The 27,990-nt window shown below is 38.0% G+C and overlaps 8 protein-coding genes, 1 long non-coding RNA gene and 2 pseudogenes across 12 annotated transcripts; 4 read left to right on the top strand and 7 right to left on the bottom strand.

Moving 5' to 3' along the window:
* Positions 1-203: 203 nt before the first annotated feature.
* LOC110425437 (putative disease resistance protein At3g14460) lies at positions 204-1,322 on the bottom strand. The gene has a single exon (XM_021440357.2). It carries the CDS (start codon positions 1,320-1,322, stop codon positions 204-206), a length of 1,119 nt encoding a protein of 372 aa, XP_021296032.2.
* On the bottom strand, positions 1,322-4,123 carry LOC110425278 (putative disease resistance RPP13-like protein 1 pseudogene; annotated as a pseudogene).
* Positions 4,124-4,539: 416 nt separating this feature from the next.
* On the bottom strand, positions 4,540-5,516 carry LOC110425371 (uncharacterized). Its single transcript, XR_002446009.1, has 2 exons — positions 5,293-5,516; positions 4,540-5,194 (listed from the first exon to the last, which is right to left on the bottom strand). It is a non-coding gene; the product is annotated as an uncharacterized LOC110425371 (long non-coding RNA).
* Positions 5,517-5,957: 441 nt separating this feature from the next.
* On the bottom strand, positions 5,958-8,563 carry IMP4 (Ribosomal RNA processing Brix domain protein). The gene is made up of 9 exons (XM_021440198.2): positions 8,337-8,563; positions 8,173-8,256; positions 7,925-8,034; positions 7,772-7,822; positions 7,377-7,520; positions 7,196-7,285; positions 6,801-6,907; positions 6,311-6,395; positions 5,958-6,204 (listed from the first exon to the last, which is right to left on the bottom strand). The coding sequence occupies exons 1-9, from the start codon at positions 8,446-8,448 to the stop codon at positions 6,079-6,081; spliced, it is 909 nt and encodes a 302-aa protein (XP_021295873.1). The 5' UTR covers positions 8,449-8,563; the 3' UTR covers positions 5,958-6,078.
* A 165-nt stretch (positions 8,564-8,728) lies between these two features.
* Positions 8,729-11,731, top strand: LOC110425072 (Nop53 protein). The gene is made up of 11 exons (XM_021439862.1): positions 8,729-8,945; positions 9,056-9,231; positions 9,328-9,376; positions 9,469-9,575; positions 9,675-9,785; positions 9,933-10,021; positions 10,396-10,515; positions 10,597-10,719; positions 11,008-11,074; positions 11,171-11,250; positions 11,465-11,731. Exons 1-11 carry the CDS (start codon positions 8,777-8,779, stop codon positions 11,469-11,471), a joined length of 1,098 nt encoding a protein of 365 aa, XP_021295537.1. The 5' UTR covers positions 8,729-8,776; the 3' UTR covers positions 11,472-11,731.
* Positions 11,732-11,935: 204 nt separating this feature from the next.
* LOC110425073 (ARM repeat superfamily protein) lies at positions 11,936-14,673 on the top strand. Its single transcript, XM_021439863.2, has 6 exons — positions 11,936-12,296; positions 12,390-12,453; positions 12,538-12,645; positions 12,890-12,988; positions 13,765-13,890; positions 14,272-14,673. The coding sequence occupies exons 1-6, from the start codon at positions 12,267-12,269 to the stop codon at positions 14,415-14,417; spliced, it is 573 nt and encodes a 190-aa protein (XP_021295538.1). The 5' UTR covers positions 11,936-12,266; the 3' UTR covers positions 14,418-14,673.
* Positions 14,674-15,299: 626 nt separating this feature from the next.
* On the top strand, positions 15,300-16,297 carry LOC110425436 (protein LURP-one-related 14-like). Its single transcript, XM_089785113.1, has 3 exons — positions 15,300-15,586; positions 15,811-16,032; positions 16,211-16,297. Exons 1-3 carry the CDS (start codon positions 15,341-15,343, stop codon positions 16,295-16,297), a joined length of 555 nt encoding a protein of 184 aa, XP_089641239.1. The 5' UTR covers positions 15,300-15,340.
* Positions 16,298-16,591: 294 nt separating this feature from the next.
* Positions 16,592-19,591, bottom strand: LOC110425057 (amino acid transporter AVT6C-like). Of its 3 annotated transcripts, none has more exons than XM_021439841.2 (6): positions 19,095-19,591; positions 18,409-18,561; positions 17,939-18,142; positions 17,350-17,815; positions 17,133-17,255; positions 16,592-16,934 (listed from the first exon to the last, which is right to left on the bottom strand). In XM_021439841.2, exons 1-5 carry the CDS (start codon positions 19,516-19,518, stop codon positions 17,138-17,140), a joined length of 1,365 nt encoding a protein of 454 aa, XP_021295516.1. In that variant the 5' UTR covers positions 19,519-19,591; the 3' UTR covers positions 16,592-16,934; positions 17,133-17,137. The 3 variants fall into 3 exon arrangements, with proteins under 3 accessions (XP_021295516.1, XP_021295515.1, XP_021295514.1); XM_021439840.2 differs by having other exon boundaries at positions 17,106-17,255; XM_021439839.2 differs by lacking the exon at positions 16,592-16,934 and having other exon boundaries at positions 16,936-17,255.
* Positions 19,592-20,756: 1,165 nt separating this feature from the next.
* Positions 20,757-22,130, top strand: LOC149526599 (protein LURP-one-related 14 pseudogene; annotated as a pseudogene).
* Positions 21,184-24,430, bottom strand: LOC110425064 (amino acid transporter AVT6C-like). 2 transcript variants are annotated; one of them, XM_021439851.2, is made up of 6 exons: positions 23,849-24,430; positions 23,485-23,637; positions 23,192-23,395; positions 22,594-23,059; positions 22,342-22,499; positions 21,184-21,321 (listed from the first exon to the last, which is right to left on the bottom strand). In XM_021439851.2, exons 1-5 carry the CDS (start codon positions 24,207-24,209, stop codon positions 22,370-22,372), a joined length of 1,314 nt encoding a protein of 437 aa, XP_021295526.1. In that variant the 5' UTR covers positions 24,210-24,430; the 3' UTR covers positions 21,184-21,321; positions 22,342-22,369. The 2 variants fall into 2 exon arrangements, with proteins under 2 accessions (XP_021295526.1, XP_021295525.1); XM_021439850.2 differs by lacking the exon at positions 21,184-21,321 and having other exon boundaries at positions 22,187-22,499; positions 23,849-24,428.
* A 550-nt stretch (positions 24,431-24,980) lies between these two features.
* On the bottom strand, positions 24,981-27,860 carry LOC110425159 (amino acid transporter AVT6C-like). The gene is made up of 5 exons (XM_021439977.2): positions 27,311-27,860; positions 26,924-27,076; positions 26,632-26,835; positions 25,888-26,353; positions 24,981-25,796 (listed from the first exon to the last, which is right to left on the bottom strand). Exons 1-5 carry the CDS (start codon positions 27,690-27,692, stop codon positions 25,685-25,687), a joined length of 1,317 nt encoding a protein of 438 aa, XP_021295652.1. The 5' UTR covers positions 27,693-27,860; the 3' UTR covers positions 24,981-25,684.
* Between the last annotated feature and the right edge of the window lie 130 nt (positions 27,861-27,990).

A 27,990-nucleotide genomic window follows, 5' to 3' on the forward strand; every position in this document is an offset into this window, starting at 1 on the left:
TCATGATAACGGACTTGAAAAGAGAACTTAGCATTTGGAAATGGTAGCATGAGAAAATTCCAGATGACCATGGTTATATTCTTGGTGCACTTGAGACTTGAGAGGACTGAAACAAGGAAGTTATGATTTCCACCTATGGAGATAAGTAACACTCTAGGCTTGTCCTAACAATTTAGACAGGCCTGCCTGACGGTTTAAGCAAGTTACGACCAGAAAAGGAAGTAATCCGAGCACAGCTTATGATATGGAGACATCGTTGTCAATTTGGATGCCGGAATATGACAAATCTTGGACCAGTCTTCACCGCTGCCCTGTTGACAGCTTTGTTTTAGCAAAGGACATCTCTTGATGCGCAAATAAGAGAGAGACACAGGCAGCCCTTCGTCGGGAAACCACTTCAGCTTAAGGCAGCCAAAGATCTCCAATTCTTGAAGTAAGGTAAGATGCTGAAGCTCATTGTTCAGATACTCCAAGCTTGAAAATTCGGATATGGAAAGAGAAGTAAGGCTGGTTGGAAGCAATCCTTCCTCAGGAAAGGATACCACATCTTCACATTGTCCCATGATGGTCAAGTCCTTAAGTGAGGGTAGTCTTTGCAAACCCAACTCCAGCCGTTTAGCAATGAGTTTATCACAGTTAGAGATGACAAGTGAATTCAGATTGGATGGCAAACCCCCATCTGGAAATGACTCGAGCTTTGGACAATTAAATAGATTCAATGATTGAAGAGATGGGAGGAAGGTGTGCATATCTTCAGGTAGTAACTCTAATTTTTCACAACCATAAATCCATAATGATGTTGGATTTGGGGCACGCAATCCTCCTTTGGGAAATGACACAAAATTAATGCACCTGCAGAGCTCCAAGGCACACAAGGAGATGAGATCCTGTTGACATTCATCTGAAGCTGAAAGCGATTCCAAGCTACTACATCGACAAATGTAGAGAGTGCTAAGTTTCGGGAATAAGTCAAGTGGAAAGATCTTGAGTGAACCACAGCTACAAGTTATGGACAACCTTTCGAGAAATATGTAGCAGCAATGGATACTTGGGAAATCAAGTCTCCCACAGTTCTCAATTTTGAGTGCCTTCAGCCTTTCAGGAACCTTGTGAAGAGTTGAACAGTGAGAAATGTTCATCTCTTCAAGATGACTGTACATACAATCTGATAGAGATTTCAAATTGGGAGCGCCTCCATGTACAGTGAGCTTGAGCAACCCGGGTAGGAGTTCTTTTAAGGGCACTTTGTTGCAATTTCCTAACTCAAGCTCTCGGATGACTCGAACTCCTGGAAATGTAGCCATCAGCTGCTTACATTTCATTATAGACAGCTTTGCCAAACAAGGGAGGTGCTTCGGCAAAGCCCTCGACAACTTGGGGCAGTTATGCATGTAGAGCTCCCGCAGATGGGAGAAAGGTCTACTTTCATCTTCATCTGCAAAAGAAAACCATTCCTGCCACTCCAACATATCTTCAAACCTCAAAATTTCAAGTGCCCCAAAGGGCTTTCTCGTAGAAAACTTACTCCCATAGAACTCAGAACCCACAGTCACTACTGCTTCAAAGTTTGTTACTGTAAGTCCTTTGAGAGAAGGTAGCTGCCCAAGTGGTGGCAAGAAGATGCAACTTCTACAATTACCAAGGTGGAGAGTTTCTATGTTAGAGAATGAATGATCTCCTAACCAATCTGGAAATCTTGTTCCTCCATAGTAATTGATGGCTAGAATTTTCAAGTTTTTATGAGGCTGCAACTTGTCAAGTATTTCTCTTTCACATTTAGTATCATAAGTATGACCATCCCATTCCAAGTCTAACTTGACAAGGAGCTTTTTATCCCTCATACTAGCCTCTAAAGCATCTCTAGCACTGACAATATTTTCTAGCTGCAGAATGGAAAGTTCTCCTTGAAGATGTTGAAGGTCCTTTAGCATTCTATGCTAGATCCACCATCTTTGCTCACAACAAAAGCTGTCAGTACTCGAAGATCTTTCAGCTGACTCATTTGTGATGGCATCTTTGTTAAGTTAGTACCAGCAATATCAAGAATAAAGCAAATTTGTTAGTCTTCCCATGTTAGCTGGCAACTCAGCGAGAAAACTGCATTCTGCTAAGATAATGGTTTGCAAATTGTACAAAGTACATGTAGCCTCAGGTAACCTTCTTATTGCAGTGCAAGAGAGATCCAGATACCGCAAATGTTTCAAGTTCACAATTGAATTGGGCAACTCACTCATATTTTGATAGTGAGACAGCGAAAGCACCCGTAAATATTTCAGCTTTGGTAATAGTTCAAGTGGTACCTTAGAGGTTAAAGAGTGACCGTACCACGGCGCTAGCTTTAATGGTAGGAAAGTTCTTAGACACCTTGCCCTGTTAAAGGCCTCAAATCTTGTATAAGGATCACACCTTGCTCTGAAATATGATAGATGGCGAGTCGTGCCCTCAATTTTGTATGTGTTGTAGCCTTCCAACCTCAAACAAAACTCTCCTGCCACAAATTTAGCCAAGTCATTGACAAGATCATGCATCACATAACATGATTTATCACTTGTTGAAGATTGTTGAAGCAATGACCTTGAAACAAAATCATGAAAGTACTCATACCCTACTTCTTCCAACCTCTGATTGGTTCCAGGCTCAGGTAGAAAACCTTCTGCCATCCATAATAAGATCAATTGCTCTTTCTCAAATTCATAATCCTTGGGAAATAGAGAAAAATAAGCAAAACATGGCTTAAGGTGTGATGGCGGGTAATGGTAGCTTAACCATAGAGCTGGGAGAATGTCATTCTGATTAATTTGCAAATCCCACAATTCACTTTGCAAGATCTTATTCCACTCTGCAGCATCTGTTTTAGATCGCAGGAGACAACCCAGCACTTTTGCGGCTAAAGGTAGACCTTTGCACTTTCTTACAATCTCTCTGCCAATTACTTCTAATTCCAAAGATGCATGGGAACTAATTTGACCACCAAATGCATGCTTTGCGAAGAGCAGCCAGCAATGTTCATCCAATAACTCCTTTAAATGGTAGGTTGGAACAGTTTGCACAATCGACGCAACACTTTCATTGCGTGTTGTGACAATGATCTTGCTCCCTCTTGTCCCAAATCTAAAAGGCTTCTGTAAAACCTCCCACCCGATGTAGTTCTCATTCCAAACATCATCCAGAACAAGCAGAAACTTCTTACCAAAAAGACTCTCCTTTAGTCTAACTTGCAGCAGATTTAAATCTCTACTATCACTGGCGTGAGAAGTGAATGCCTCAAGAAATGTGTTTGTCACTCTGCATATATCCAATTCTTTGGAAACACAAATCCAAGCTCCAAGGTCAAAATGCTCCTTCACCATTTCATCATTGTATACTAGTTGAGCAAGAGTGGTCTTGCCAACTCCTCCCATACCTACCATGGCTGTCACACATATCCCATTGCTATTTAAGTCATCTGATAGCAATAGCTTCATTATTTCCTCTTTATCAGCATCCCTCCCATAAACTTCAGATTCATCTACTACAGAAGTTGTGGGCAATCTTATTGATGATTGCCTTCCAACACTGGTTCTTAAGCCTAGGACATCTTTTTGTTCTGCTATATATTCTAGCCTATCGATGATCTTTTCCAATTTTGATTCTATCTCTTTCTCAAATAGCCCAAGAGAAGTTGAGATCAACTGCTGTACCTGACTTGTGCTGCTCTTTGACTTTGCTTCAACTCTGCATTTGAGTGCTTCAGTAGCAATCTCATCCATCACATCTTCTGCATCATAAACTGCATCTTTAAGCTCATGAACCCACTTGTTCACTGTCAAACTGGTAATTTGCTTCTTCTCAGCATCATTGAGAACTGTATCAACAGAAAGCAAAAGCATCTTCAACTTCTTCAATAAGTCATCAGCGAGTTTTTTTCCCCGGATGAAGTCAATAACCTCACGGGAAGCCATCCTATCAAACAACACCTGGAGGAAAGCAGAAAGAAAAGCCCCACCCACAACCACATCCATCTCGTTTTCTTCTTAGTGGGGAAGGAAAATGAAATGAAACTTAGCTATGTTTTTTGCTGTTGATATTGGTAGATAGGTTTTCTTATTTTGATTCAGGGCATGAACACGTTTTGTATGTCATTCCGGAATCCGTTGACAAAACTTACGTACGTTGCTTTTAATCCTATAAAAATCAAAATAAAATACTTCAGTTCTGTTGAAAAAATTACATAGACTCAACAAATTCTTACAAGTGTCAGGTCAATCAATGGTAAACTATTCAGAATAGAAGCTGAGTACCCCCAAAAATAATCGTGACAGCAGATGGATAAGAAGAAATCTTAAACCGACAAGACAAATTTTAACATCATTCACCCTTTTGTTGTTCTCCTTTTTTTCTCTCTCCCTTTCATTTCCTGGCATAAATTAACAGGTCAGATAAAGGGCGACTGAGCAAGGATTTGACAGCTTCTTTACTTCTTTGCAATCATGAAATCAAATGGGTTGATTCATTTATACATTTTGGCAGTTGGCATCAGTATGTTGACTTGATACACAATTGAAGAAGATAAAAATGGAAAATAGCTTTGCCATACAATCATTTTACACAAGAGAATAAAGAATTTAAATAAAAGTAAGACCAAGTGAGAATCTCAAACTACAATATGAAACTGCAACATTGAGATTTTCACCATGAGTCGGTGGTTTCACAAAAAGGAATGGCTCATTACTGGGGTACATCCTGAGAGCTAGATGGCTGCCAAATTTGTACATAAAATAATAATCACCAAAGATGCCTTGTTTGAGGATGAAATCATGCAGAAACCATGAACTAAAGATGACAAAAGAACATGGTTGGGGCTTGAATGGAATTCTAGCATCACCACTAAGGCCAGACTAGGTCAACAGAGACCCTTAGCTCTTGCGGATCTTCCTTTACAATCTCTGACTCGTACATGCTGGCATCATTTCTCAACGGTTTCTTGGCAGCAAAAGACATCGACGCACCACGAGAAGCAGGAGGAGGTGGAGAAGAAAAGCAAGAGGAGGAGGGAGGTGGTGTTTCAAAAGCATAGTTTGGTTCATGGTGGCGAAGAAGTTCAGACAATAAAAGTACAAGAGAAGCCATGGAAAGAGAAAACCAAGATTTATCTTATCAATCAACTGATCCTTTTTCTCTGAAAGAAAACTGGATTGCTGAACCACTATTTATACTGGAAACATGAAAAGAAAACGGTTAGAGACTTGAAGTTACAATAGCTCATTGTTTCCGTCGCTAACTGTTTGGGTTGGCTGCATTTATTAAGACTACCTGGAAGAGGAAAAACCAGGGCCAGAGTCATGCAAGCCCCTTGATTTTCCGAGGGTGAAAATGATTCTGCTGGTTTTTGGTGCCTTTAATGTGCCTTTTTCAGGCTCTTGGATTTGCCGCCGTTGTGTTTTATGGCTTCAAAAGTAAGTCAGCTCTCGCTTTTCATGGTTCTTGCGTAGTTGTCCAGTTTGTATCCCACATGTTTCGTATACAAAACCATGGGTCGTGGCCAGTTGGCCTGCTGATGCTTGTAAATATGGCGGTTTGGCGGTCAACTACTTGGATATGTGTGGTGCCAATATTTTATATTTTAATTAAAAAACTTATGCTATTCACAACTTAAAGAGGACAAGTCATTGTTGTCGTTTTCTTCATTCCAATTTTATCAACTTCGGTTCAAGCTTTGCAATCTTGACTTTTTCTTTTACCAAAATATGAATGTGCATCGGTGGTCTATAGGAAACTGTACCTGGAAGAACCAAGTAAAGGTGAGTCGTAAACAAGACTGATCGGATAAAAAGTAGGCTGTGGACTTGGGATTGAATCCATTTGCATTAAAATTTGAATGCATAGTTATGTTCAAAGCATCCTTTTGACTACAAAGATGTTTCAGTCTCCAACTAAGCAAATTGTTGTCACTATTTCAGTAAATAAACTCTGGTATGAAATGTTAATAATTAAAACGACTTTTCTTTGAAAGAAAAAAGAAAGAAGGTCTAAATAGAACAACATGATCATTCTTGGAGTAAAATCCTAAGAATATGATAGAAACAAAAGGTACAAAGCTCAATGTTTTCTTTTATCATCCTTTTGGTCAACTCCAATGAAGTTGCGTTTCTTGGTTGTGTTCATGTAAGGTCTAATAACCCATTCGATCTGAGCCTCACTCTGGTCCATTGTTCCTAATTTTATCTGCAACACACGTGAAGCAAAAAGAAACAAATAATAGTTAATAGAATTTGCACTTCAATATAGAGCTCCTCCAACTAGTTGTTTATTGAAATGGCATGATAGCTACCTGATAAAGCCGCAACTCGAACCTAGGACCAATCTCCTTCAGCTCAACTGATTTAGGACCTCCATGCTTCTCATAAATGTGATGCCTGTATGTTGATATGCTATCAATCAGTGAGAGTGAACTTTTGACAACATTGAAACTTGAGACAAAGCAACCTAAAGGGTGTGTATCTACATTTAAAACACTAATTTATATGTAAGTAGAATGAGATCCAGTTGCATTTAACGACTAAGCTTCACTTAAGCAGTCCCTAGTCCAATGAAGTGGATTGTCATCAGTGGATGGCCACTGAAAAAGACCATGATATCAAAGAACCCACGATCGACAAGTTGACTCCTTCCAACCTTTTAACCAGGAATTGACCATAAGTTCTCAAGTCTCAGCTATGCATGACAAAATTCAGGGGTTCCTTACTTTACATCCAACATTGACATAAAGTACTCCCCTTCAATGCCAAAGAATCCATCAAAATCTATAGAAGAGAACCAACCTGAATGAAATATAGTCAGACTGATTAGCAAAAGTCACAATACGTTTTGTATCAGGCTTCGGGACAGGGAACAGATGTTTTAGAATGTTTGCTGTCCTGTCACCCAGCTGCCAAAATAAATAAAAAAAGACTGTCAGCAACGTAAAAGATAACTCCTGTAAAAGGATTATTATTAAACACTAAAATGGGGAAACATACAACACATACATGAAACTCCTTTAAGGAAATTTCAGTAAACAGTCTTTACTATGCCATCTATTAGACATACAAGGCATTTATGTAAAACCATGAAAAGCACAACTTCATAAAATGTTTCAAGTATGCACATATATAAATTGGAACTAGCTGCATTGTATGCTTCAAAAAAATATACCATTAAAAAGCAATAAGAATACCTTGGTTCCAAAATTGTCAAGAATCAAATGTGGATAGGCCTCAGGCATTTTTCCAATGGCTTTCTTGTCCTTAATGTCATGTCTTGTAACCTAAAGGAAAACATCAGATTAAGAAGACAAGCATGGAGAACAAGGATAAAATAAAGGTCTGTGCAGACTAGAGGACTCATCAAATACTTGCCACATTGAGTAATCCAAAGTATGCTGTGGGACCAAAAGGAAGATGACTTATGATCAAACCATCTGGCACACCACGATGTTCATGAACCAAAATAACATCTGTAAAATCGTGTGCCCTGCAACTTTCAATAATTTCAGATATAACCTGCAAACAAGGAAAAAGGACTCAAAAATTAATTTCTAGCGTTCGCTAGAAAACCAGTTTGACGCCAAATGAATCATTTAAGAAATAAGGATGTCAGCGTTCATTATAATGATCATAACTAGCAGAACCGAGGAAACAGACCTAGCAGATGGCATCTTATTAGCCATTTAGGAGAGCTCACATGCATCAGAACAATAAGACAACTAATAGCGACTTAAGTAAGATTGCATAAGGGCAAACAATGGACCGACCTGGTTACCACGATTCATTCGCTCTGCATTAGGAAAGACAAACTTCAATTCCTGCAAGCAACATGCCGTATGAATTAGAATTGGTGATCAAATTGACATGCATAATATTGGGGTAAAAAGAATGTTATTTATCACCAAAATGGACAAACCAACCTTGACAAACTGTACAAGAGGAGCACTTGGATCCCGAGACGTCGTCAGCAATATCTTAGGATCTCGTTCCGTTGCATTTGCATACTCATCATCAATATGACTTTTGGGAACTAAACAAAGCAGTAATTTAAGCAGTCACACATATATTAGCACCAATTCCCAATAATGCAAAACAAATAAAAATGTTTTCTTAGACTCAGAACATAACCAAAAAAACCAAATTCCAACAAAATAAAAAACAAACATACTGGCAGTGTAGTCATCTTCAAGGTCAATTTCTTGGCGAAGCGAGGCCTCCTCATTCCGAAGCTCAGTTGGAATTGGTTTTCCCTCTACACCCAAATAGAATCAATAACAAAAAAAAATTGAAATTGATATTAAATGATCATAAAAAAGGAAGATTTGATAGTACCGTCAAGGGCTTCTCTGATCTTCCGTTTCTTCTCATAAAGCAACCGTTCTTTGCCTTCCAAGCTCTTCCTGTACAAATACTCTCTTCTCAATCGTATGTTTCTTCTCAACATCTTTAGCTAATTTAATTTCTAAGATAGTAAAAATAGCAACCACCACCCAGATTTTGCAGGGGTTTTCCTTTTCTAGGGTTTAAGGTTTAGGAAGATTGTTGAGGAACAGAAGTACACAAAAACGACGACGTCTGGTGCTTGTGTCTGCATTTTGGGCTGAGCCATGTTTATTGAGCTAAATGTGGGCCAAGAGAGATCCAACATTGACACTAACCCGACGTCGTTTTAAGAGAAAAACACACATTGCAAAACCCTTCTGTTTTTTCCTTCCTTCGACACTCGACAGCCGCGAAGCAGCAAGAAAGAAGAGAAGCACAGGAAAAAAGAGATGGGAAAGAAAGCAAAGACATCAAGGAAGGGGAAAAAAGCATGGAGAGTCAACATAAGCACGGAAGACATAGATGATTACTTTGAGAAATCCACGAAGGATGCTCTGTCTGGGGGTTCTCTTACTTCTGCTCCTACTGAATCTCTCTTCTTCATCGACAAATCCAAAGGTCTTCTTTTGCACCGCCACTTCCTTGTATCTCTCTTGTTTTTTAATCTGAAATTGGTTTTCTGGAGTGCGGTTTTCGTCTCTTTTAAAATTTTGATATGCTTTTACCAGATCTTTCTGTGAAGAGGAAGATCGAGAAAAAAAGAGAAAGGGTGTTGCGAGTCGATAGTGTGTTGCAGAAGAACCCTTTTGTTCAAGCGGTGCCATCTTCAAAGCAGAAGGATTCTAAGAAGAAAAAGAAGGAGGCTTTGAAAGCTAAAGATGTTGTACTTCAAGATGTTACCAGGGTGAGAAGCTGTTGAAGTGAAGCTAAAGTTTGTTAATTTGTTAGTTAAAAGGGACTGCTTTTTGTTTTAACTTGATTTTCATTTGTTTTGGTATAGGATAATTCTGCCCCTGATTCCAGCATGGTTCCCATATGGGGAAATGAAGGTATTATAAGTTTAATGTGTTGATTTTTCTTTTTCATGGGGCTTTTACAGTTGGATTACATATGAAATGTGATTTTCTGTATGCTCTTTCAGGTCAACATAGTGGCAAAGTTAGACAGGTGTCCAAACATTCGATTATTCCTGCTGTAGAAGTTGAGCCTCCAGGGTGTTCATACAATCCCTCATTTGAAAGTCATCAGGTGAATTTTGAAACCCATAATTGTGTATATTGTCTGTTTCATTCTTTACTCTACTCTTTATGAGGTGACATGTTGTACTTTTCTTTATTCTCAATCCAGGATTCTCTGGCAGAGGCTGTTGCAGAAGAAATGCAAAAAGCCTACAAGATTGAGTTGGGACCTCAACCAGTTCCATTAACTGTTGTGGGAGAAGTGATTGATGAAGACGATGTGAGTTTCTATTGTTCTATTCATCTGTAATTTATTCTTCTTACTTGCAACATTTGACACAAATAAATGATGGTTATGAATTCTTATTACGTTTAGTTTAAACTTCATTAGTAGAAACATTGACAAAACCATCTATTTTTTTGTTAGAAATACTTTATTGAGGCAGATGATGGAACTGATGAGGAAATGAATGAGGAGAATTTGAGTGAGAATAAGGATCCTGCAACTGAGAAAAGGTTAGATAACTTTAATGTACTGTTGCTTTCCAAAGAAAAAAAAAACTTTAATATGTTGTCCATTGCCATTATTGAATTGCTTATCTATTTGTTGTATTATTTTGCCTTCCGGGGAAAATATTTGGTTTTTGAGGGTTATGTGGGGAACTGGTAAATTTGAATGTACTGCGTGTAGAAAAATTGAACTTGAATCTGTAGGTTCATAATTAAGTTTGGATATGTTCTTTTGTTTTATAATGAGAACCAAAATGCTATAGCCTCAAACCAGCTTTTCTGTATGTGGATGGCCAACTTCTATGGAATGAAACTTCATTTTTTTTCTGTTATCATGAACTCTTTATCTATTTGTTAATTCTGCTTCTATCATGCTGCAGGCCTTCCAAAACAAAGAGGGTGACTCGAGTTGAGTTGAATAAGAGAGCTAGAAGGAAAGTACTGCTAAGAAAAGAAGCAGAAGCTAAAAAGGCAGAGGAATTTTCCAAAGACATTGACAGGTATATTTAACATTGTTCTCTACTATCTTTTATTTTATTAACGAGTATATTCTTATTATCTGTTGGTCCTTCTGGATGTAGCTTGCCAGATATATTACAAGAAATAGCCAAAGAGGATGAGGAGAAGCAAAAGAAACAACTTCGAAAGGTCATAGCTAAGCAAGAAAGACTAAAGGCTTGCCCACCACGCTTGGGAAAATACAAGTATGCAAGCGCTTTAAGAAGTTGTTCTCGTTGTCATCTATTTTCCAATTGATTATGGGCATAATTAATAGTATATGTTTAGATTCTTATCTTAATGGCAATGACCAAATTTCACAATTTATGTGTGTATCTAAAATAAAATTTTTATAATGTCTTGGAAATATATGCCATCTTAATGTTCTGTTTCACTTCTTGCATTGAGTGATCTGACAGATGATGCTATACTTGCAAACATTTAAAGGAATTAGAAGTAGACATCTGATTGATCTGAATTTTTCATAATTTCAGATTCCAGTCTGCTCCTTCTCAAGTCCTGTTATCTGAAGAACTTACTGGATCTCTCCGTAAGCTTAAGGTTCATATTTTTCAATATCCTATTTAATTTTAAAATTTACTTTTAGATAATAGTATAAAGTAACTGTCTCCCTGTTATTTTGGATATTGTGTGAAGGGTTGTTCTACACTTGCAAGAGATAGATTTAAAAGCTTAGAAAAGAGAGGCCTGATTCCCCCATCAGCGAAGAGTGGAAGGTCAGTTGAATTTGATGATCTTTAGTTTGTGGTCAACCGAGACATGAAACCAATGTGTCATGGTTTTTATTTGAAGCTCTTTTACACTGTTTTCTCAACTGCTCATAAATTTATCATTTCCCTTGATAGTGTCAACCCTTTTTTTGCAAATATCCGGGCATGGTGATCATGTTCAACTGCACCATTAATAATGACTTGTTTTGCCTGTGGACAGGAAATAGAGAGGTTTTACGTCCAAGGGTCGTGACAGTTCAATTAATTTGGTCAGGGAAATCCGAAGAGTTCTCACCTGATGCCCTTAAAGTTTGAACAAAATGCCATTAAAGGGGACCAAGCCAGACCCGTCTGCAATCTCGGATTGCTTTCCCATGTTTCATGATAGTTAAATTCACACATGGTTGTTTTGTGACCAAAGAAAGTCTTATGTGATGTAATAAACCTGGAGGATAATTTGATGATGAATCTAAAGTCAGATTTTTGACACACGACTGTCATGTTTATGCTGATTTCTGTTAGTTTGAATGAGCTAAATTGTCAGAAAAGGATATTTTTGGATTCCATGTCTCTGGTGAAATCCACCATCTCTGGTGTTTAGCTTGGTCTCCGCTTCCTAAGAAAACTCCATGACCCGATTCTTATTCGTTTCGTTCCTTTGAATGCCCAAAGAGCTGGCAAAACATTCAAAAACCATCCAATCAGGATTAAGCGTAATTGCCCAAAAAAGAAAAAGAAGAAGCTTAATAAGACCAGGGTGAAATCCATCCCAAAGCCTCCTTTAGCATGTTAACAAAATGCTTCCCTCCCCAGCTCTCTTTCCCCAATAGGAAAAAAGGACAGTTATAAGGCCAAAACACTGCATAGTTTTTAAGAAGCAACGTGTCATCTTTCATTGAAAGCAACGCACTTTCACACTGTGAAACGGTGGAACACCTGATCATTGCTCTCGAACACCGAACATCCCAACAAAAGAAAGTACGCGACTTTCAGTTTGAGGCTTCAACAGTTGAGTTCGAAAGATGCGCGCCTTAGCAGCTCGGCTCAACACTGTAAACTGCTCGATTTCGTGATCCCTTTTTTGTTCGGTTTCCAAGTCCAATTTTCATTTTCACCCTTTTTTTTTTATTTCTTTTGCTCTGTAGTTCTTGTTCAAAAGAAAGCCTTGGAATGTGCAGTCTCGAAATTTCTCATCATATAATGCAAAAGGTTGCTCTTTTCTCTTCATATCTTTTGAAAAGGTTTTGCTTCCAATGCTTGGTCAATTAAACACTTTAATTCTTCTGGCTGCAGATGAGGCCTATCTTGAACAGGAAGCTGAGAGGAAGATAGGATGGTTGCTGAAACTGATCTTTGCTGGCACTGCAAGTTTTGTTGCTTATCAATTCTTTCCCTACATGGGTAACTTCTTTTATTTTTGAAACAAATCTTATGTTTTTCAAAGTTGCTGCTTTACTGGGTATGAAGCCTACATCGGATCTCATTTCTGGTTTATGAATGAATCATTCTTTCTGGTATTAACCTTTTGTGGGCTTTTTTGGATATGTAAAATTTGGTTTATGAAACAATATATGTTATGAAATAAACTGCCTGCTGTGATTATTTGTTTGACAAATAGAAAATGCTTAGACTTTTGCTTCTACAGGAGATAATTTGATGCACCAATCTGTGTCACTTTTGCATGTTAAGGATCCCTTGTTTAAGAGAATGGGAGCATCTAGATTAGCCCGTTTCGCAATTGATGGTATATATTTTTCCCCTCATTAATTTTGTGACAAGTTTGGCATATGTATATTCTATTTTTTTAATGTGAGTTATGCCCTTAAAATTTCATGCTTTAAGCCTAAACATCGAAGCAGTTATCAAATGAAAGTTATTCTTCCTCTTATTTGGTATGCTAGCTGATCTTATTTCTTTTCTTGAATGAAACATGTTTGTTAAATGGTGTCTGATGAAACCAATCTAGGATGAGATTTGGAGGGAATACTAGTGGTTTGGAGAGCATGAAGATTCCATGCATAATCAGATGCTTGTTTTGCTGAGTTATTGACTTATCATGGCTTTCTGTTAGATGTTACTTTAATATTTTCCTCCTCAAGTCTTATCTTGTTCTATCACATTGAGTTTCTGTTGTTTTGATGGGATTGTAGTTTTTGCTGTGTTTTCGCTGTCCTGGTGGTAGTGCACCTATCTGGCTTTAGCTGATATGCTTGTAACTGCCTGTGAAAGATTGAAACCTTACCGCTTTTCTTGCAGATAAAACTTTTAGCAATCAGTAATTTAGAGATTTACATAAGTAATTGTGATGAAAGTTTGCAGTTCCCATTTTACTCCTATGTTAAAGTGGAACCTACCTTCAAAATTACAGTAGTTGGAAGTAATCCTATAATTTTTCTTATTAACTCTAAATTAGAGTAGTTAATGTTAATGGTGCATGACCCTGCAGCAAGGCTGCTAAGTAAAGATGGTTTGCTGGCATCATTAATACCATTAACTCTCTGCTTCCATTTTTGATAATAGATGAAAGAAGGATGAAAATAGTGGAGATTGGTGGGGCTCGAGAGCTCTTAAATATGCTGGGATCTGCCAAAGATGAACGTACACAGAAAGAGGCTCTGAAGGCTCTTAGTGCACTGTCAAAGTCAGGTAAAAGTATATCTGCATTGTTTTACTCATGAATACTATACTGGTTCTATTCTAAACGTATTTTCGTTTGAAGCATGTTTGCAAGCATCAAATCTATTTATTAGCAAAGCTCAAGTAGAACTGCCTATTTGTTGTGGCTTGTCCTATTAATAATATTAGAAATGCAAGATGCTTGAGGTGATGTAAAGAAACTTGATGAGGTCGTTGGCCCTTTACTACATCATAAAAGTACAATGTGAGTAACATAAAAGGGAGAAAGACAGAAAAAAGCTTGTAATTGAGAAAATGTATATGATTTATGTGTATGCAAAACTTGTTCTATGACTGATGGTCAATCATTAATAATTTGTCTATGTTGAATTTTACTTTCTGTTGTTGCAGATCAAGCAGTTGGAGCTTTACACCATGCAGGGGCAATCTCAGTTATAAAGTCTACCCCAGACACCTTTGAAGATACCGAAATTGGGATATATAAATCAAACTTACTGAAGAGATTTCAAGATCTGAGATACGATATTTCGTCTTGAGAGAAGTTGTAACTCTATGAATTTGGGGTTGAAGAACAGTTAGATTGAATTCATAGGAGCAAATGAAAATTTAAGTGTATCCTTTTGCTGATTGTAGAGTTGAAAAATTCACACTTTGTGCATTTGGCTTTGTTCCCCATGTGCCAGTTTTCACATTTACTTCACTGTAGACTGTGTAGTGTGGTCTTTTTCTCTTAATCCCAGCATCCAGTGGATTAACCTAAGGAAATAAAGAATTTTTTTCCTGCCTTACAAACTGGGTTCGTTACCTTAATTACTTGCCATGTGGTTGATCACCTGTTCTGGTCCTGCATTTGCCCGTGAGTGCCATTTTTCATGTAAATATGGAATTTGATCACCTGGAGCAAGTGAACACTTTGTTTTTTCTTCTTCTTCCGGTATGATTGAAGCTGTAACCTTCTTACTTAGAATACAGTTAATTTATCTCCCTTTGTCCAATCAATCAATCACTCATAAGAACTCTCGACTCTGACCAGGCAATATCTTTATGACCAGTGCTGTGTAACTTGCAGGACTAGATTATTCTGGTAAGACTAACAATGATCTTAAATATAAGATGAGAATTCATTAGGACATATTCAAGTATAAAGAGCTGGTTGTAGTACATTAAGGTTTGACTATCTGTGCTAATATAATTAAACTAACTAGAATTATTGTATCCTTCTGTCTGACCTTGGCACTGAGGTTGACTTAAAAAGTAGTTTTATGAATTGTCTGACCTTGCCAAGGAGCTCTCTTTCCGGGAAATGTTGCAAGAGCCCTAGTTTTTATTTTATGATACATATATTAGCCTGTAAAAGGGAGTTATCAAAGACATCAAGCTTGCTGAAATAAAAGTGATCATTATCATCTGATATTGTACAGAAATCAAGCTTTTAATTCCTGTTTTCCAGAAGGCATTAATGACAGCTTCCCAAATGGTATATGGGGTTCCTATGATCAGTTTTGCAGGGGATGGATTCTGTGTGCCTTACTCTGTGGAGTTCATTCTCGAGAAGAAGCAACATGGTTTCTCTGATGTACACTATGAAGTATCAGATGTCAATAAAAAAGTTTTCCTCCAATCAGACGGCTCCTACATGACCCTTTACAGGAAAAGGGTCATGCGCAACTCTACTGGCTTTCCTATCCTCACAATTCGTGAAAAGGTATAAGTTCTCTCTTCCTCTATCTGATATAAAAGAATGACTCTACTCTATAACTCTCTTTAGTCTCTTGTGCTGCTGTGTGTATGTGTGTCTTTTCACTTACTGCATTAATGAATGATTGATCAGACTATTAAAGAACACATGAAACCTGTGAACATCAATATTTAGGTGAAACTACTTTGATTTCTGTCTTTTCTCTCTTATCCATTCCGAAACTTGACAAGGCGATCGCTGGTCAAAAATGGTTAGTTCACGGAGGTGAAAGTTTAGAGAGAAGTCAACCTTTTTGCACTGTGCAGCGATCATGCTTTCCCCCAACGAAAACAAAGCTTGATGTGTTCTTAGCAGGCAAAATCGATGAAGATATCAGTAAGTTCCAGGTTGTCGGTTCTAATCACCCATCCCAGTCTTATGGAGTTTATAAAGGAGATACCATTATTGCAGCAGTAAGAGGCCTTATTTTCCTTCTGCTCCTGTTCTACGAATTAAACAGAAACTTAAAAAAGATTTGAAAAGCCGAATACCAAATTCAGTTATTGGTAATAGTATGTTTATACAGGTTATTTTCTAGCACTTCTATCTGTATAGGTGAATCACAACTCAACAAGGGGAAGCTTCTGTCAGGGTAGAAAAGAGAACTTCGGGGTCAAAGTTCATTCAGGAGTGGATTATGCATTCATTCTAGCATTGATCATTACCCTTTTGGAGTGAGAGTGACTTGATGTTATCATTTCTTTAAGCAGTTTCTGCTATCTTTGAAGCAGTATCAGATTTGTTTCCATTACTTAATTTACTTTTGATCGGATCAGTCTTGGGTTTGAATTATTTTGTGTTCGGATCATTTTGAATTCAGGTATCTCCGAATTCAGGTCTTTTGAGTTCTTGATCATTTCAGGTCTGGTTGGTTTTGAATTCAGATTCTTTGGGCAGGTTTTTGTGCTCGGGTTCATTTTACCACCTCTAAGCAAGGGCGTAAATTCATAAAACATAATATTCAGCATGAGCTTAAATGAATAAAAACATAATGCTCACTTCGTTCTTTGACTCAATTGTAAAGTGTATATATCTCCTGCTCAGAGTTTTGAGCTAACCCCAAAAATCATATCTTGTCACGAAAATTAAAGCATAGATAAATCCATATAACATAGAGCAGTCCTCCACTATACATGAGCTACAGACATGTGACGCAAAAGAGCAAGAGGTTTGCTTGCAGGGACCCAATAGTTGATCAAAAGCTATATGCAAAAGAGATGCATTAGATGATTAGGTAGTTCATCAACTGCTGCATTAGATAACAGGGGAAAAAGGGCTATCAGACTTGAACATGCCTTAGGGAATGGAACATTGCCTGAGAAAAAAGAAAGAACAGGATTTGTTTATCAACATGTGATATGTTTATTGCTGACACAATGAGGGAGAAGAAACAATTGCTGGTTTGAAAGGGACTTGATTTGAAGCCGCTATATTCTAATCAATGAAACAAAAGAGAAAAGAAAGGATTACACTAGAATACAAGCACCTCCACAAAGGATCAGGAAGTCAGGACCTGTTTCAGGTGAAAAAGCTGTATATGTTGGTGGAAATGGCTACAATACTTGTTACAGCAGCCAAAATGATCATTACTGCAGACATAATCCTATCTCTTGATGTTGATATGCCATGAACATCCCTGTAATTGAAAAGGAAAAAGAAAGACTATTTAGCTGGAATGTCTTTAAGCTATAGACAAGATGCATCCAAGTTATTTCCAACAGTGAGGATACCTAAGGGCAATAGCACCGGGGAAGATGAAGGCAAGGCTGACTGCAGAGGTTGATCCCATGAATTGAAAGAAGTACCATATGTTAGGGATGGTTATTGCTGCCAAGTAACAGATGGCTAGCAGGATAAGAGTGAGGGACATAAATCTTGTGTTATCTTTTGCCAGAAGAGGCCTATTTGGGAAAAGGAATTCATCAATGTTTGCCCTTAATGAGAAGTTTAAGAGAGGAAACACCAATATGAGGTGAAGGGCATAGCTTAAGCGAACAATGTCATTGAGCACAGAACCAAGTGCTGAACCAGAGTTTTGGTCAAAATTAACAAGTATATCAGGCATTATTGAATCGCCAAAAAGAAGGTATCCAAAGATCCCAACTGTGTAGTAGATCGCCCCACAAAGTATCAGTGAGATACGGACTGCAGACATCATATCAGAAGGTTTGTCCATCTCAAAACCTATTGGATGAACTGCATTCATTCGCGAAACACAATTATGAGAATGTTTGGGACAAGAGCTACTTACTTTAGCTAATGTGTCATGAATGAACATCATGGAACCATGCACTTATAGGAATGCCACAGCGCCCTTACCATTGAAATGAAATGTGAAAGCCGTTACAATGACTGGGACAGCAGTAAAGAGATCAAAAAAGGAGGTTTTGTTGACCAAGTGAGGCAGCAGTCTTGGGCTCTCTGTTTTCCCTTGGAAGAGTGCAGAAATTGCCATCACCGAACTGATGGCAACAAACAGCACAGCAAGAAAAACTGCTATTGCTGAGCTGAACCTTAATGATTCTGCACATTCAGGCCAATTTGACAGAGAAGATTCTTCAGATCATGCATGATATCATAACTTAAACAGTTACTCGGTTCTCTATATATTGTTAAAAATCGTATACCTATGGATTATCAAAGTTAAAGTAAACCTTATACTTGATCATGACTGGAACTAATTAACAAGAAAAACAATAACACAAATAAGTTTCAGGTTTTATCTTTTTATGCTTTATTTTGCTGTTGAGAAAAATATAGAAACAAGGAATGTCTTTGGAGAAACTGACCTACACGCCTAAACAAAACCAATGGAAGCATAATGACAACAACAATGAGGAGGAGTGCAAAAGGTCGGGTATTCCACCAGTGAATGCCAAACCATTCTTGTAAAACGCCCAAGTGCATTGATCCTACAGGTTGATTTCCTGAAAGAACATCGCCTGAAAGACAGTTCTTAAAGATCAGAACATCTACAATGACAGCCAACATATCACAGAAAGCATGAAGTCTCCATCTTAAGCTTTGAGAAATCACTATCTAAATTCAGGAAATTCCAGATTTTGTAGTTGAATGCCCTTCAGTCAAGGTAAATCCTAGCTATCATGTTTAAGTTTCAACAATCCATATCAGGAATTTGGTCTGCCAGTTAAGGTAAAGGAAGTGAAAAATTCTTTGGTGACTTGAACCATTCAAATAGTTATTGGCAATTATCCATAACCTGCAGACCTAGCTTGGACCATTCAAATAGCTTATTAAACTTATCCAGAATCTCTAGAGCTTATTAGCTGCAAAATCTGATGGTTGTGCAATGATGCAAAAGAATTCTACAGGCTAAAACAATCCATCCCCAGAATTCACAGCTATTCCTCAATAAAATTAGCTTAAGCTCACACATGCTTCGACACCATGAACCATCCATTTTCTGCCTACAAAAACATAATTTATTGCTGAAGTTCTCTCAAACTGAACTTACCTATAATAATCAAATAAATGATCAAGCAACCAAGATTATTCATCATAACACATATTTGCACCAGGACCGATCCCACCCGCCCAAACGACTCCTTCATGACACCAGCATAAGTGGTTGAATTCCCAGCATGTGTATATCTCATCAGGAATTCAACCGAGACATCTGCAAGCCAAGCTATAACCACTATCATAAAAAATGCTGGGACTACACCTAGTACCTTGAGAGTTGCCGGAATTGACATAATTCCAGCACCAATAATGCTAGTGGACACATTGAACACAGCACCGGATACCGATGTATGCTTTGCTGGTGACCTGTTCTCCTGAAGCAGTGGTGAATTTACTCCTGTAATGGCTGAAGACATATCCGATGATGGGTTTTCCCGGCTAGAGGAATTATTAGAGTTTGTAGTCTTGTTGTGCATAACTACACATTTAATGGGAGAAGAGCTTAGATGGTAGGGCAGTGTAATGACCAAACTGTCATGAGAAGAAAGGACATTTGATTTGACATAGGATAATGCAATGAACGGTAAAATGGAATTAGATTTAAGATGAGCGGGAATCATAGATGACTAGAGGACAGGTCGGCTGTGGGGTTATGTTGCCTTGTCCTATTCGATGAATATGTGGCGAACGCATTTCAAGCTAGCTCGAGATTGAAATTTCTTCTGACTAAAGTGGGAAAGAGGTCTTTCTGTCTCGCATGGGACAAAACTAGTAAAGTATTTAGAGGTTATACAAAGAATTTTGCCCCTGCATGAGTAAAACGAGAGAATTTTTTATATTTTCATCAGCAAAGATCCCATCTAATAATTTGTTCCATTCTGATAGTCATCATTTAAATCTCCAAATTGTTCATGGTAGTGATTAACATAATTCAAGTTCATTTTCTCCTTTTTGTTTTAATGAAAAGAATTCGAAGCCACCTTGGCCCGACAGCTGCAGTTATGTATGAACTAAAATTGGTGCAGCAAAGTGTTATGATATGAATATGGAGTTAGATGAGTATCAATGATCTAAGACAAATCATACATGTATTAATTTTGTATACCCTTTTTTGCTAGCTGAACCTGCTTTTTTCTCAACTTGGAAGAAGATAATATTGTTTATTCAATGAAATAAATAATTTAGAGCAACAAGAATTTGCCTAATAAGTATAAAGATACACAAGGATGGCAGCAAACCGAAAAACAAAGACTTTGGCTGGAAAAAGATGTGTAGGCATCATGATCTTATCAAAGATGTTGATGATTTTGTTTACAGGTTCCAAATCAAAGCAGGAAAAGATTACGGTATTTGCTGGCCAAGTACTATATCTACAGAAAAGATAATCAGCTTCTCTGACCTTTACATGCCTTTGAATTTGGAACACTGATGATTAAACCAACATCTAAGGAAATTGTCTGATCAGCCACTGATATAGCCATAACCTTAGCTTTTCTTGTCCATAATATATTCATGGTTATCCTTACATTTTTGTTTAATTTGTCATCATCAATCTTCCCATAAGTAATATGTTTTATGTTACTTGAAAGACTAGATCATTCTGATATACTGTTAATTACTTTAACAACTATCATGCAAACACCCTTAAGCACATGCTTAATTATTAATTAATCAGATAATGAATGTAAGACTTGACCATCAGTGCAAATATAAACATAGTTAATTGTTTTCCATCCTGACCATGGCACTAATCTAGATTCAAACAATAGTTTATACTTGACAAGGTAAAAGTAACTTGTCTGACCATGCAACCGTGTTTCTTTGATGCTTGTTGATTCCAGGAGCTTGTCCTTCCAGGAAATGTTGCAAGACTGTACTTATATTTAAGGCACACACCAAACTGCAAACAATAAAGACATCAAGATTTCTAACATAAAACAAACTACCATACTTAATCAGAATTCAAATTATATTGTGAACTTTTGATATACAAAGCAGTCGTTCAAATTCCAATGGCAACTCCTGAGATGGCATATGGGGTTCCAATGATTAGTGTTGTCGCAGGTGGATTATGTGTGCCTTATCCACTGGAGTTAGCTGTCAAGAAGAAGCATCGTGGCCTCTTTGATGTGCACTATGAAGTGTTAGATGTCAATGGAAATTTGTTCCTCCAATTTGATGGCTCCTACAAGGCACTCCATAGGAGATGGAGCATGCGTGATCCTGCTGGTTTTCTTATCCTCATAATGCGAGAAAAGGTACGAGTGTTCTCCTCCTCCCTGAAGAATAAACCGAAGAGACAAGAATCCTAACTTAGTTCTATATACAGGTAAAACGTGACCTGGTGTGAGGGTGTAACTTCTATTTCTTTTCTTATTCTTATGATGTTTTATAAGGCAATCATCCGTCAACAATGGAGTGTTCATAGAGGTGAAAGTTCACACAAAATTCAGCTTCTCTTAAATGTGCGGGCGATCACACTCTATCCATATGAAAACAAGGCTTGATGTGTTCTTGCCAAGTAACATCAATGAAGATATCAGTAATTTCCAGGTTTACAAAGGGGATACTGTTATTGCTGAGGTAAATTGTCTAACAGTTCCATCCTGTTTTTCATTTTTCTTTCCAAAAAGTCCAAACAGTAAAATTAATCCAGGGTATTAATATATTTGCACAGGCGAATTAGAACTTATCATGGAAAAGCTACTGCAAGGGTACAAAAGAGGATTTCAGGGTTAAAGTTTATCCTGGCGTGGAATATGGCTTCATTGTTGCATCCGTTATGATCCTTGTGGAGAGTAACATGATGTTATGCGCTATCTGAAGTTTCTTCTTTCTTTTCTACCAAAATTCCTGGTTGTTATTTTACTTTGTCCAATATGTTGTGCTTGTTAATGCGGACCTTATTATATATAATTGCATTGTATTTTAAGTTAATCTCTTAATTTAAGATATTATCGTACATTTATGGAAACATCTTCCCTCCCTTTAATCCTTTTTATCAAAGATCAAAAGTAACAAGTCTTAATAACTGAATCTTCCCCTGAACTTTCAATATAAAAGGCTATACACTGCAGCTAATTGATACTTATCTGTCAAAACAAATCCAAAACAATATCTGTATCAGAAAGCAAAAGACTGAACTCTAGCAAGACTGATTTCACTGCGATTCTTATCTGAAATTCATTCATCAACAAATAAATATAATGTAATTGACTGTTTTGGGGACACTAAGAGTTTAAGCTGCTCAATTTTTAATGAAACAAACACAAACAAATGACACATTACAATACAAGTACCTCTGCCAAAAAAGAATCAGGAAAGAAGTCATGACTCATTTTCTGCAAAAAAGCTGTATATGTTGGTAGAAATGGCGATTGTGCTTGTTGTTACAGCCAGAATTATCATGACTGCTGCCAAAATCCTATCCCTCGTCGTTGATATGCCACAAGCATCCCTGTAAAGGAAAAGAAATAAAAACCAGACTATGAAGAGGACTGTCTGTGTAACTATAGAGTGGATGCATTGAATTGCTCAGATAGCAAGAATACCTGAGAGCAATAGCGCCAGGGAAGATGAAGGCGAGGCAGATTACAGAGGTTGATCCCACGAATTGGAAGAAGTACCATATGTTAGGGATGGCTATCGCTGCCGAGTAACAAAAGGCTAGTAGGACAAGAGTGAGGGACATAAATCTGGTGTTATCTTTTGCCAGAAGAGTTTTATTTGGAAAAAGGAATTCATCAATGTTGGACCTCAACGAGAAGTTCAAGAGGGGAAACACCAGCATGAGGTGAAATGCATAGCTCAATCGAACTATGTCATTGAGTAAATAGCCGACTGCTGAACCAGAATTTTGATCAAAATTGACAAGTATATCCGGCATGATTGAATCACCAAATAGAAGGTATCCAAAGACCCCTATGGTGAAGTATATGGCAGCACATAGAACCAATGAAATTCGGACTGCTGATATCATATCAGAAGGTTTGCCCATCTCAAAGCCAATTGGATGAACTGCAAACATTCATTAAAAGAATGAATGAGAATGTTTGGAGCAAGAATTGACTTAGTTTTTAGCAAATGTGTCACAATATTAACTCCCACACAAGTATACAACTACTTATAAGAAGGCCAAAGTGCTCTCACCATTGAAATGGAATGTGAAAGCTGTTACAATTACTGGGACAGCAGTGAAGAGGTCAAAGAAGGAAGTTTTGTTGTCCAATTCGGGCAGCAGTCTCGGACTCTTCGTTTTCCCTTCCAAGAGTGCCAAAATTGCCATCACTGAACTAATGGCAACAAACAGCACAGCAAGAAAAACTGATATTGCAGAACTGTACCTCAATGATTCTGCAAATTAAGTCCAATTTGTCAAGGTATGCTTTATTTGGCTGCTAGAAAGAGTACAAGAGATGATATGTCTTTTGGAGCATACTGACCTACGCGCCTGAACAAAACCAATGGAAGCAGAATGAAGACAAGGGTGAAGAGGAGAGCGAAAGCACGCGAGTTCCACCAGTGAATGCCAAACCATTGTTGCAAAACACCCAAGTGAACTGATCCTTCTGGTTGGTTTCCCGACAGAACATCCCCTGAGAGAAAAATGTTCTCAAGATCAGAAAAATGAGGAAAGCCAAGCATCATGTGGAAAGCATGGAGCTAGTCTCTATCAAGGAGAGGGGATCTATCCAGTTCTCCTGCTAACGATGGCGAGAGTTCATAATTCATTGGAAACCTAACCATATAAGTTACAACTGTCCTATATCAGTCAATATGATCACCAAAACAAAATCCAGGACGTACCTATAATAATCAAATAAATGATCAAGCATCCAAGATTGGTGATCATGACACATATTTGCACCAGGACCGATCCCACCCTCCCAAATGACTCCCTCATGACACCAGCATACGTAGTCGAGTCCCCGGCATGTGTGTACCTCATCAAAAATTCAACTGAGATATCTGCCAGCCAAGCTATAACCACAATCAACAGAAATGCTGGAACCACACCTAACACCTTGAGTGTTGCCGGGATTGACATAATTCCGGCACCAATAATGCTGGTGGACACGTTAAACACAGCACCAGACACAGATGCATGCTTTGCTGGCTGCTTACTCTCCGGAAGAAGCGGTACGTTTACTCCAGCCGCCGGCGACATATTGGAAGACGAAACTTTTCCGGCTAGAGGAAGTATTATAATCTGTTGTCTTGTTGTTAGTAATTACACATTGGATTTGTCTATATACATATGATGGGGTCCGTGGTAGGTTAGCCCAAATGCCAAAAATGTCATCAGGTGACAGTACATGTGATTAATTCAGGACAATCTAATGAAGGGTAAGTATGGAATTAGATTACTCATCAGATAATGGAGAATTCTGCTGTGATTAGAGGATAGGTTGGAGTGGGGTGAAGCAGTCGTGCGAAATTATTGAATGTACATAGACCCGAAGATGCGTTGAACGTACAGGAAAATGTATGTGGACGCAAAAGCGGGAGATGGGATGTGCTGTAGTCCTCTGGGAAGCCAAAAGTTTATTGGTTGAGGACCAAGGTCTTATCTGGCTGGCTATGTAGCTTCGCCAATCAACAGGCCTGTTAATTCTAAAAAACTCAGCAAAATTGGCTGGAACATGTCAATTCATCTGATTAATTCACCTTAACGACTCCAAGCTTATCAACATAACATTAAGTTAGTGTGGCATATTCTATGGATTTGTGGACAGTGACAATTTTCCAAGCAAGCTGAAACTGAAATTTCTTTTGACTAAAATAGAAGGCTGTGCAGAAAGATACATTTATTATCACATGGGGATGAAATGCAAGTGGGTGGGATTTCATCTGTTTTGGCTTTCGCATGAGTAAAATGTGCCGGTTCATAGAGGTTAAAGATAGGAACATCTAGCAGCCCACTAGGAAAAGGTTTTTCATCTTTAATTCTTTGGAGCCATTCAAGCAATCATCACCCCAACCAACAAACAAAAAGTACAGATTGTTCATGGCAGTGATCAGAGTAATTGTTGGCCACTTTTGCAGAACTTTGTTCTAGAGAAGCCTTTTTAATTGGTTTTCTCTCATTATTTATACTTTTTTTTTTTGAACTTCTTTTATTGATCTAGAGCAACCTTTATGAATTTCAGTAATATTGGTTTTAGTAAATTAGTAGTGGGAAACCTACTTTCAATAGGAAAATAAACTCATAAACTCCTCCTTTAGGGATATATAATTAGAAATAGTAACAGTCAATTCAATTATAGGGGTTTTGATTAATCATGAGTTCATCATCTTTTTCCCTATTCCCCTCCTTTGTAACTGCATTTTCAGGCTTAAGAGAATGGAAAAACATTCAGTAAGTATGTGGTAGGTGAGCCTGTGTTTTATTCAGAAGGAAGAAGGAATATCTAAATGTCCAAAGATGTGTTATTAGCATCATCAACTGATCAAAGACATCGATATCTCTTCTTATTTTATGCTGCAATCAAATCAGGAAGAGATAATGGTGTGAGCTGGCCAAGTATGATATCCATATCCCCAAAAGGCATTCTGCTTCTCTGGCCTTTACTTGCCCTTGAATTCTGTAACATTGCAGATCTGCTCTCAATGCAATAACTATTTATGATTTTGTTTTCTGTTTTAACTACTCCACAAGTTGGTCGTAATGGCTATCATGCTTGTCACAATAGCCAGGATGATCACCAAAATCGCCATGGTCTTATCTTTTCTTGTCGATATGCCATGAACATCCCTGTCAAGATATTGATTTTTTTGAGTTTAGTGATGACTTCATTGAAGAAGCTAGTAATTTGCAGTTATTCAAAATGATTTGAAATTGATACCTGAGAACTATGGCTCCTGGAAAAATGAATGAGAGGCAAACAACTGTTGTTGATCCTAAGAACTGAAAGAAGTACCAAATATTTGGTATGGCTATGGCGAATATGTATGTAACAGCAAGCAATGCACAGGTGAGAATTGCGAATCTCGGGGTGTCTCTGGCCAGAACAGGCTTCTTTGCAAAGAGGAGCTCATCTATGTTAGCTCTCAGGGAGAAATTCATTACAGGAAATACAAGAGCTAGGTGCATTGCATAGCTTAATCGAACAATATCATTCACTATCTGACCAACTGGAGAATCAGAATTTTGATCAAAGTTCACTAGCATGTCCGCCATGATGGAGTCCCCAAAGAGCAGGTACCCAAAGAAACCGATTGAGAAGTAAATAGCTATGCAGATTGCTAAAGAAATCCTGACAGCAGAGCCCATATCAGAAGGTCTACCAAGTTCTCCTCTTATTGGATGAACTGCATTCATTCATCCAAAGTCTTTCCATCAGAACACAAGGCAATTCAACTAATTCTCAAATGTTTCTAGCATTTTGTTTTATTTCTTAGCCAAAACTCTTAATATTTTCAAGATTTTAAGTTCCAACTTCCAGGTTTTTGATTCCATGCGACATAGCATATCAGTGCATACTAAAATAGAATTGCAATGCTGGTTGCTGAAGCAAGCCAGTTAGCAAATGAGCATGCTTTTGTGAAAAGAAAATTGGGAATTGCAGTTCTAAGAGAGGTGTATTTACTGTTGACATGGAATCCGAACCCGGTTACAAGGACTGGAACAGTTGTGAACAGATCAAAGATGGAGACTTGATTGGCAAAGTCCGGTAGCAATCTCAATTTTTGAGTTTTTCCTTTCCACAGTGCGTAAATTGCCATCGCTGAGCTTATAGCTATAAACAGTACAGCAAGGAGAATGGATACTGCTGAAGTGTGCCTCAATGAATCTGTCATAAAAGTGCAAAAAATGAAGGAAAAAGAAAAAGAAAATGGATGCCAATTATATAAAAAATCCAGGAAAATCTGCTGACTGACTCATATGTGGCAGCAAGACCAATGGAAGCACAACAAAGAGCACAACAAAGAGTATCACATAAGCACGGGAGTTCCACCATTGGATGCCAAACCATTCCTGTAAAAGGCCCAGGTGCAGGGTTCCTCCAGTCTGATTGCCACAGAGGACATCCCCTAGGAGAAAAGTACAGCATCTGATTGCATCAGTTTTCAATTTTCATTGCTTTATCAGCCATTGAATAGATTCATTATAATGAATAAAATTGAATAGCAGATGAAAATTTGCTTCAAATAACTGAAGAAAACAAATAACCAGATGCTCAGAAAAGGGAAAAGAAGAAGCGACCAGAATCTAGAAAACCAGGAAAACTAGAGGCCAAGAAAATCGCCACAACATAAAAGGCTTACCAATGATAATCAGATAGATGATGAGACAACCAAGGTTAGTGACCACAACACAGATTTGCACTGAAAGGGATCCGAATGACCCAAAGGACTCTGCCATTAACCCAGCATAGGTTGTCGCTTTGCCAGATTGAGTATACCTCAGCAAGAACTCGACTGTGACCTCAACCAAGAATGCAATCATGAAGATGACAACAAAGGCCGGAATGATTCCTAGGACCTTAACAGAGGCTGGAATCGACATGATTCCAGCTCCAACCATAGTTGTGCAGATGTTAAAGACTGCACCAGAAACTGATGCACCCCTTGAAGATTGACATTCCAAAGAATCGACATTTGGTAGAAGTGGAATGAGCTCACTGGCTCCAGTTTCAGTTTGCTTCATGCTGTATTTTGGAGGGCTAGTTAGTTTTCTGAATAGTTTCTTTGTTCCTTGCAGAACTGTTATAGGTGAAATTGCATTTGAATCATGCACTTCATGTTTTCATTATTTCATAAACATTTGAAGGAAATAGGAATATTGAATAATTCTCAGAAGCAATAAAATAATGAATAAACCTGGTTTGTCAGGTTTTGAAAGGATAAGATTTGCTGACCAGAAATCAGCTAGTGCCATTTTCCTTTTCACGTGCTTTTTTAAAGCTAATATTTTTTATTCATGAAGTAGGGGGAAAAAGGAAATT

This window comes from Theobroma umbraticum, unplaced genomic scaffold (assembly GCF_002168275.2).
Source record: "Theobroma umbraticum cultivar Fairchild unplaced genomic scaffold, ASM216827v3 scaffold_81.0, whole genome shotgun sequence".
NCBI classification, from domain to species: Eukaryota; Viridiplantae; Streptophyta; class Magnoliopsida; order Malvales; family Malvaceae; genus Theobroma; species Theobroma umbraticum.